Here is a 10234-nt window from a genome sequence, read left to right as displayed (position 1 = left end):
TATATATCAAATTTGAAAATAGAGAGATCTTAAGAAAGATTAATTCATGAAAAAATTCAAGAACAACTAAACTTGTTATCTGTAAAGTCTTTTGCACAATAAAAATGAGAAGATGAAGCAATATATTTCCATCCTCTCTAGATATGGCAACAATTTTAAATAGAGAATGAATTCAACTTTAGTATCAATGGATATTAAATAGATTTTTTATTAGTTCTCCCCCTCACACTTTCTGTTCCTTTTAATCCTCACACAGCCTGTTCGACTTTTTTTCCTTTCAGAATCACAACTATACTTTTTAATTGGTGTTATAACTGTTTGTACCTTTATATTTAACAATAAGGAAAATTAGAAAGATAAGAGAAGGTAGGAAGGAAATATCCACTTGATGGCTTTATGATGAGACATCTGTTTGGTTTTCATTGTTCCTTCAACCCAAAATCTCTCCCTCAATTGTTCCTCCCAAATAGATATTTCAGCTTATAAGGATTTATGATTTTAATAAAGATTAACTGATTAAATGTATGGTTGACGTATCTTTTGGCCTGTAATATAAAGTTGGTTTGGATGAGCAAAGCCCTTTGAATTAAAATCATTCTTCAGGTTACAAAGAATTCAGAAGTTCCTAAGAAAGATAAATATGGAAGGACATATCCAAATTGGCAAATAAATGAAAGATTTCTTATCCAATCCTTCTTCCTACCTCATCTTTCAAGATCATTTTCTTATCTCTCCCATTATGGAAGTAATTGGACACCATGAAAATTAAGAACAAAACCACCCAACCTAGATTTGTCTTTAAAATGCATATTGATGAAAGTGCCCTGATCAAATGTGTTGTGTCTATCTTATATGCAGGTTTATCATTCCTCCATAGTGTAGTTGTTTCCTATATCACATTGCTACTCTAGTATCCATCTCTATTTTTCCTGTGATGCATTTCCTGTTGTATTTTATACTCTTTACCAAGATGGCTTCTGCACAATTATGGCTTGTGTAGCATTTTACTTACTACACATGAAACACACTCTTGCTGAATCCAGTAGGTTTCCCTATGGTGTCACCCACCTTCCTGAGTGGAAATGGTCCTTTCTGGACAAGGAATGCAGTCATAGCAGCAAACTGGCTCTCCTTTTCGAGCCTTCTTGACAAATCCAGGCTGACATTTATCTGCACACTTGGACTGAGGCAGAGACTGAGAAGAGAAAGAAGAAATGCCAAAGAAAATATGTTGAGGTTCATCATTCATGTAAGTTGGAAGTAGACATGAACATTACCCAAATATTCTCTAGCCTTCACTTAGGCAATACGAAATCTCTAGAAACTTCCAAATTATTTCAGGAGATACAATTGCAGGCAGATGCCTCATTTAGTTCCCCCTTTTTTCTTGGGACATATCAGATAGCAAAAAATGTACCTTTCTACTTAACAAAGTCTGGAGGGATGAAATTGAGAAAAGATTCAAGCATCAAGTGACAACCTGGGAGTTCCACCTAACAGTGGAATTAACATGCATTCCTCTATTCTTCATATAGGCATGGTTTTGAAATAAGATATCGCATTTTAAAGTAAACTTTATTATAAAAGATTTATTAAATGTTTATTCTATTAGGTTTATTTAAATAAAACTGTGGTGAACAAAGAAACATCTGACCAGTAGGATCTAGAAAGGTTCTTTTCTGGAAGAAACATTGCAAAGTTGCTTCCCTTTGAAAGCAATCCAAAACTATCCCCCACTTAAGATACAGAGGAAAAATTCCTTACAAACAAGGACTGACAACCTTAAAGGATATGCTCTTTATTTGTATATTTATTTCTTCAATTTATATGGCTACCATGCTGGTGAACTAAAACTGATTAATTTCTAAAACTATGGTGCACTCTTAAAAGCCAAAGCTCAAATTTAAGCAATGTTTCCCTTCAAATTGTTCCTTATTACTTCTGATACGAGGATTTTTTTGCATCGAAGTCAGGCTTGACTACTTCAGTTTTCAAGCCATTATCATGGTAAAATGTGCAGCAAATAAATTTAATCAATCAATGGATTAATAAGCTCTATCCACTATCCCAATGAGGTTAAAGAGACACAGGTATAACTGTCGTCTCATCTGATTAAAAAATGTCACAGATTATGGGTGTGCAATTCTAGGAAACCCTGACTCTAACCAGGCAATGAAGGATTCGATCAAGATCCCATGAGGTACTAATAACACTATATAAAGGCCACACCTAGAATCCTACATCCAGTTTTGGTCACCACACTATTAAAAAAAATGTTGAGAGTCTAGAAAGAGTTCACAGAAGAGCAATCCAGATGATACGATGGACGTTTGCAAGGAACTGGGCAAGCCTAGTCTAGTGAAGAGAAGGATCATATTTGAGGGGCAGCCACAGAGAGGAGGGGGTCAAGCTATTTTCAAAAACACCTGAAGGCCAGAGAAGGAATAATGGATGGAAACTGAACAAGGAGAGATTCAACCTGGAAATAAGGAGAAACTTTATGACAGTGAGAATAATCAACCAATGGAACAGAAGTTTCCTTCAGAAGTTGTGAGAGCTTCATCACTGGAAGCTTTCAAGAAGAGACTGGACTGCCATCTCTCAGAAATGGTGCAGGGTCTCCTACTTTAGAAGGAGGTTGCACCAGATGACCTACAAGGTCCCTTCCAACTCTGTTATTCTGTTATTTCACAATTGGCCAATAGAACCTCCATCCAATCTTGATTCCATTTCATTGGATTTAGTCCAAACTAAAGTCAGGCTCTGGTTAATAGAATTGACTTCATCTCTAATATTTGAAGACAAGGAACAAGTGAACCTGAAGCTATAAATGTGAAGTTCCTCAGCATATGAGGCCCTCACTCAGCAGTTTTAGGGTGATAAATTGCGAAAGAAACAATAATTGGCAATGATTTTTTCCCAAATCTCATTTTAGATATAGCTGGATCAGTTTATAACAGCTTCAGCATTATAGCTTTTGAAGGATACCTTGGTCAATAGAACTGAAGGCCCCTCTATCTATCTAATATAATTATAGATGTTTTACTCCCCACATTCAATTCTCAATGCAAGTTATCCACTTTTTGAATAGGTTTAGCCCACTTGAAAAGAGTCCCGATTCTTTGGAAAAATGAAGAAAATACATCAATATTTTCCCCACCTTGTTCTGCACCTTTAGCTGTGTTAAAGTTTCTTGGTTGATTATAGGTTGCTGCCTTTCAAAAGTCCCCAAATCCTTATCGATGGGATCCTCCTTGGGAAGAACCACAGTAATAACAATGCTCATATCTGCTGCTATGTTTCCATTTTGATCCAAGTACACTTTAAATAGGGAAAGATTGTACAATTCCTTCTTCCTTAGAAATGGATGGAACTAGAATGGAAACATTTTAAAAGCAGAAATCTTGTTTTTTTTTTCTTCCTCATGTTACTTTTTTACATTTGAATCTTTCTTCTGTGGTAGTTTATATTCTAAATATTTGTGAGTTGGGAGAAGAAGTGTTGCCACTATCTTCAAAACACAAGAACAAAGGTTCAATGATAGTTCTTGATCATTTAGTATATTGACCAAAAGTATAGTGAAAAGATCTATGTCAACCTTGAAGTGAACCTGGCTGAGGCCATCTTTTTGGTTTCATGGTTGCCATAAAGCAGAAGAGGGGGCAGGGAGGGGAGAAATCAGATAGCTGGAGTTTTGCCATCAAAAGAAAACATTTTCTTGTGGGAACCAAAGCCATTCCAACAGGTGGCTTAGAGAGGAGGAGTGGAGTAACTAAGCAATCTGCCAGCACCTTTATTGGACAATGTGACTGATAACTTGGAGGACAGGGGGAACTTTCATTTTTAATTAGATGAACCTTTCACAGTCAGCTTTCACCATTGTGTCAGTATGACGTATCCAATAAACTGTTCTTTGAAGAATCTGCCTCTGAGTTCCACTTTCAATTGGTGCAGTACTTGAAACACTGACAATATAATTGACTAAATTTGTTAATTATAGGGTACATTTTAAGAAAGGTCATAAATCAATTGAAGAAAAAACACAAATAAATAGAGTATTCATAAACTCCTTCTGGTAATTACCAGAAAACAAGCCTTTGTTAAGGAGATGGTTGCAAGGCAAAACCTTATTCAAGTAGAGGGTGGTGGTGAATGACCAGATGAACTAATTCTACTTTATTGTAAGACTATATTAAGAATGAGAAGGCCCAAATCTTTTAATGAACTCTTTTGACATACCTTATTTCTTTTTCTGCCTGTTATGCAACTGCTGGTTTCCTCCCCCACATCTTTCCAATCCTTCCCTATGAAGCATCTCTTTCTCTTGTCTTCCAAATTCATTTCCACATATCAACACACTTCCTTATTAAACTGTGTGAATGCTGTTGGTATAACCTGATTTTAGCAAAGAATCAAGAAAATCCTTCCTGATGTGATGAATTGGGATCTATTTAATTGAGCACTGGATGGCATGATAATTAATCTTACTGATAAAGTTGGAGAATTATGAAAAACTATTAGACCTTGGTTATTGGTTCTTTGATATTTTCATTAAAAAAAGTAGAGAAATCATGATTTTGTGATACAGAAATTATAATAATTCTTCAACAAAGTTATTTTGATCTACTTTAAAAATTCCCAGCTTCCAGAAAATAAAAATATGATTTAGAAATAGAGAGAGGTGCATGTGTAAAATCCAGGTGGAAACTGATTTTGAGCACCTAGGACTTGATATATCATTGCATTTTGTATAACACAAATGAATAGCAGCCACCATCTACATCTTTCTTTTAAGATTTCATTTATAGTTTTTCTAATATATTCTGTATGTACAGTGGTTGCTGATTATAATAAAGTAATAGTAATGTTTTAATGATTTGATAATAATCACATTACTAATTTGATAATGTCATGAATCACACAGTGGATTCATACCAGTTCTCCTAAGAGGCACCACACTTGGAGAAGACATTGCACAGAATTTTCATCAGCTTTAGGCAAGGACAAAGAAGGGGAGGAAGAGATCAGTTTTTAGCCTTGAGGAAAGAGACCAATGAGAAGAGTCATGTTGGTTTACAGGAGCTTAAAATCGGAAGGAATTTGGGAGAATTTTTTCAAATATAGAAATCATCTTGGTTGTAGAAGGGAAAACACAGCTCTCTTCCATTAAGTACAATAAGATTTTATACAGGAGCTTAGGATATTAAACAACTAAGCTCAGAGAGCACCAAAGACCCTGAAAGGAATTTATAGTTTGATGGATCCTTGTTGGGACCCCTTACCTTCCATGGATGCAGCCTTGGAGCCCCCAACCTCTCTTCTCCCTTCTTCCTTCTCCTCTTGGGCTTGGATGCAGCATTTAAGGCATGAGCCAGAATCTTAATGGCACTGTAAGTATAGCCATCATTTGGGACACTATTCTTTTCTTCTCGGGTCCCCACTGGTGCTTTCTGGGTGCATCTTCTTCGGCCTTTGACAGAAAAGGCATGTTTTGAAACAGAGCAGTGAAAATACTCAGCTTGAAATTCAGGTTCCACAAAGAAAGAACCTTTAAAGGCATCATCTTTATACCATTCTTTTTTCCATTGAAGAGGAAAGGCCCAAATACTATGGACATGCTTGAGGAACGAGGCCTTTTCCACGGAATAAACTGTAACCACTGTCATTATCCAGACTTTCCCTTCAATGGGTCCTGGCAAACTTTCAAATGTTGAATGGAAAGGAAGAATTCTGTTATTGGGGAACTCATATTCCATGAAGTTAACAAAGACATTGACTTGTCTCCACTTAGAGAGGGCATCCCTGAGGGTTGCTGTGTGTCCAGTCACTGATAATTGTTCTGATATAACAATACAAATTCCATTCCTGACAAGCATAGGAGTAAAAGTTCTCATGAAATGCTCTCCCTTCTCTGTGTCTGGAGCAAAGAGACCAATCAGGGTCCATTCAAAATGGAGGAGCAGTTGGACAATTGCTGGGTATTTAAATCCTTGTTTGGGGAACATCGGATGGAAAAAAGGGAAATGACTTTTATCACTCATAACCTCTGAAGCACTCCTCTGACTGATCTGAAAAAGCAGTGAAGAATTTTGTGATGTATTTGGGGTTTATCAAGTCCAAATTTTTAGCTTTTAATAAACTCAGTTTTTTTCTCGTGCACATATTAGAACAGTTTCTTGTTGATTAGTCAGTAGATCATATCAAGATACAGAATATAAAGCTCAGAACATTAACAAGCTCATATATAAAAATAGAATTTAAAACATTACCTAGAATAGAATAAGCATAAAGATTAAAAATAGTATTTTGTAAAATCCCCAGAATTTACTGCAATGAAACCACATAAGAAGATTTCAATTTCCACCAAAAAAGGCTATGTTATATATAGTTTCTGAATTCTGACCACACATGAAGTATATTATTTTAATACTAGGATCAAAAAAGATTGTTTCTCTAAAGTGCAGTCCAAGATATTAATCTCCCTCTTTCTTATATAATTGACATTAAAAATAATAGATATATTACATGTTCTCTATCTGGAGCTTCACGAGAACAAGTATATTCATTGTAAGGGGTTTGGAAGATTCAGCTCAATATTTGTCAATTTGGAAGCAGCTAATGCATTTCAATGTGCCAACCTTACTGAGGATGGCTATGTCTTTCTTTGTTTTGAAGATCTTGGATTTTTTGTGAGCATTTTTTTAAAAAAAATTTCTCCAATTGCATAAAGACAGAGACCACAGTTTCTAACATGAATTACCAGTTGTACAATTCAAGATCTTTTTAATTGAAATTTATTTGTTCTAATGGATTTTTTTGGAGGGTTGTGTCACTTTCCATACCATTAATATTATAAAAAAACAATTATATGCCTTAATTTAATAAATTGTAGAAATTCTCAATTCAGCTCCACCCACCAGATACTTCTCAGGTGATGTGATCAAATTTGCTCAAATAATGGTATAAATTAAATCCCAAAGTTCAGCTCAACATAAATGCATGGTGGTAACTTTTAACAGTGCTTTAACTTGTTCTATGTTCTTAATGAGCTCCTTTGATGTTGAGGTAGCCAAGATCCAGTCACAGAGAAAAATACTCAAGGTAAGGAAAGGTGTGAACATTCTTTATTGGCTCATCATCGAATAGCCCTAACTATGGAAATATGTCATTTTCCAAAGACTCTAACTTTTAATTTTCACCTATAAATAATCAGATAATTCTTATGAAAATAGGAGCCAAGTCTTCTTAACAGTATATGAAATCCAAATGTCATATTGGCAGCATCCTTGTCTTACCTTCTGGTAAGGATCAGTCCTACTTCTCAGGGCTCCATTGAGCCCAAATCACATTCTCTAACAAATCAACAAAGAACATCTAATAATTGGAATGGAAGGGATCTTGGAGATTCTCTATTCTGGCCTATTCCATTGATTAATGGTTCTCATGGTCAGTGCTTGTAGAGAGGGGGTTGAGCAGGGTCAACATTCTGAGTTCCATTTTAAGGGCAATCAGTTTCTTCTATGATTCTTACTTTGTTATAGCAAATGCTTTAAAAGCAGCAAAACATTATTTCCTCTGATTGATATTTTTAGAGTTATATTGTTCAAGATGACACAATTGTCAATACTGGGTCAAATCTGGTTCTTCTACAAGGAATGCACTTTTCATTATTCAAAGGGAAGCAGATATATATTTTAGTCACCATGTCTGTTAGAGATATGGGCCTGGAATTGCTAGGGTGCTTTTTATTCCCTGTCTTTACCTATCGGAATTATGTTTGACCCATATGGGCATGGAAGATATTATTTATATGTAAATGAAGTTGCCAATATATGGTCCCACCAGTTGGGATATTTCTATAATTGTTCAGCTTGTAGAAAGTCCTCTCCACTTGCAATGTTGTCATTCAAACCTTTTATGATGAATTTGATCATGAGCATTTCAGGGTAAAACATAATTAACAGCATGGATAACATATTTGTAGTTTTATGTAAAATGGCTAATTAATGTTACTGGTTCTAACAGATTCATAATGCCTAATGATTTATCAACAGTATTAAAGATAATCATTATTTTGACTAAGATCATATTTTTAAAAAGTGAGGTTTCTTTTAGTACTGCACCTTCCAATTGTACAGAAGACCCTTTGAATGAACACAGAGCCTCTCCTCACCTTCACAATTATGCAGCAGAAGCTCTCTAAGCAATGAGGATGGAATCATGAGAAGATACGTTTCCTTTGATCATTGGTCCCCCCCCCCCCCCTGTATATCCCAATCTCTAGTCCTAACACCTAAAAATGACATGGTGAAAAGCAGTTCTTGAATTCCATAGAGAAGATATGGTTGGATCTATTCCTCACAAACCAACACCCCACTTACTTTATCAAATACAGAAATGCAAACACAAACCTGTGGGACTTTGTAGGTGCCTGCTAACATTGACATCTGGATGGAGATGTTATCAACAGTTCCATCAAGAAGAGCCAAAAGGTTGTCCTTCCTTCCACAGCTGTAGTTGGGAACATTGGCTTCTCCATTAGAGAGCACATCCAGCAAGGCAGCTGAAGTTCCAAAGGTGTTCAAATAGTTGTCATGTATGTTGTAACCAAGGGTGAGATTGAACAGGAGCTGGTGTTCTTTGTTAACCATTTCAATGTTGAAAATCATCATTTCTTTTTGATAAAGTAAAGTTCTGTAAAACAATGTTCATGTTAACATTATGATCAACAGTAAAAACTAAATACTTCTTTCTATTTAATCCTTTTTTTCTCCACAAGCCAACTGAGATTTAAGCCAATATTGATCCAATACCTGAGGTAAATTTTAGTGAACCATCACCTTTTAATATTTCTGAGAATTGACAAGATTGGATAGTTTTAGGATTAAAAATCAGACATACACTGAAAAAAAATCAAGCATACACCATTATTTGTAGAAGTACTAATTTTCATCAGCCCAGTAAAAAGTTGCAGAATAATCATTAAATTAGAACAATCATAAATGGGAGAGAATTTTTATGAGTAATCCAGAAAAGTTCTTCTAAAAACAAACTTTTCCTATAAAAACCAGGCACAGAATATCAGTGAGAGGTTAGATAAAATATGGAGATGAGCTGGGCAGGAGAAACTACAACAATCACTACTTTCAACAAAACTCAGTACAGTAGAAGCTCTTGTCACAATCATAATTAGTTCCTTAACTTTGGTCGCAATCCGATTTGGTCGTGATCTGAACATAACCAAAATTAATGCAAAATTAATTCAGTGGCCACATGTGGGTCACTGTTCTTTCTAAACAAACAACAGGAAATTTGGCACTTACTAAAAAATCCTGATTTGGTCATGGTCAGAAGCGTTTGTGACCAGAGGTTCTACTGTATTCAAGTCATGAATTTAGGAATGAACAGGGAGAGGAAAATAATGTGGACTTCTTTCACGTTTTATTTTCCTTATGTTCGGGTTTGAGCCTCTTTCAGATAATAAAAGAAAAAAGTGAGAAGCCATGGAAATCAAAAGGATTCAAGTAATTAGTCAGGTCCTGCATTACAAGAGTTATACACACACACACACACACACACACACACACAGACATACACACACACATACACACACACACAGACATACATACACACACACATACATATATCAGTATTAGAACTGCAAACAGAGGGAATGAAACTACCTCACAGTTAATGACTTACTCCCACATCTGAATAGAAGGAGCCACGTTGAAAGGTAATGTTGTATGAGCGATTTCTGATGCAGAAACAATGATACCAATGAGAAAATCTCCTGGCCTATAATAGCTCCATGGCTTTCCTCCATCCTGGTTGTCCAAATTCAGTGGACACTTCATTCTCGGTTTCCCAGAGACAGGCTGGGACACCAGCAGCATCAGAAGCAGGAGGTCCATAATTCATAGGACTGAATCAATCTCCTTCCTGTTTCTAAAGAAGAATGGGAAGCATTGTCCCAGGATGGAGTATCCAGTGGCTTTCCTGATTCAGACAGAGAGAAACCAAGATTCCCTTGTAAGAGAGAGAGAAAGTACATTCAAGAGGACAGTTCCTGCCTCTCCCATCACTTGAGCCACAAAGAGCATAGCCTGTGATCTTTATCCTTTTCTAATGCAAGATCTAATGCAAGTTGCTTCAGTCTGATGTGTACATCAAAGACAGTCAGGGGAGAAGTAGGAGGAGAGACATCAAGGCCGGTATAGGAATAATAACAGTG

At 36.0% G+C, this 10234-nt stretch overlaps 1 protein-coding gene across 1 annotated transcript in view; it reads right to left on the bottom strand.

Annotated features, from left to right (window-relative positions):
- Window positions 1–9914, bottom strand: part of CCM2L (CCM2 like scaffold protein) — a 27477-nt gene extending 17563 nt beyond the window's left edge. The window contains 1 exon segment of the mRNA XM_032208488.1: window positions 9703–9914. Coding sequence (XP_032064379.1) covers window positions 9703–9914 — 212 coding nt within the window.
- Window positions 9915–10234: the final 320 nt, after the last annotated feature.

The sequence above is a fragment of the Thamnophis elegans genome, chromosome 2 (assembly GCF_009769535.1).
Source record: "Thamnophis elegans isolate rThaEle1 chromosome 2, rThaEle1.pri, whole genome shotgun sequence".
NCBI lineage: Eukaryota > Metazoa > Chordata > Lepidosauria > Squamata > Colubridae > Thamnophis > Thamnophis elegans.
Note: the sequence above shows the minus strand (reverse complement) of the source record. Positions and strands in the feature narration are given on the sequence as shown.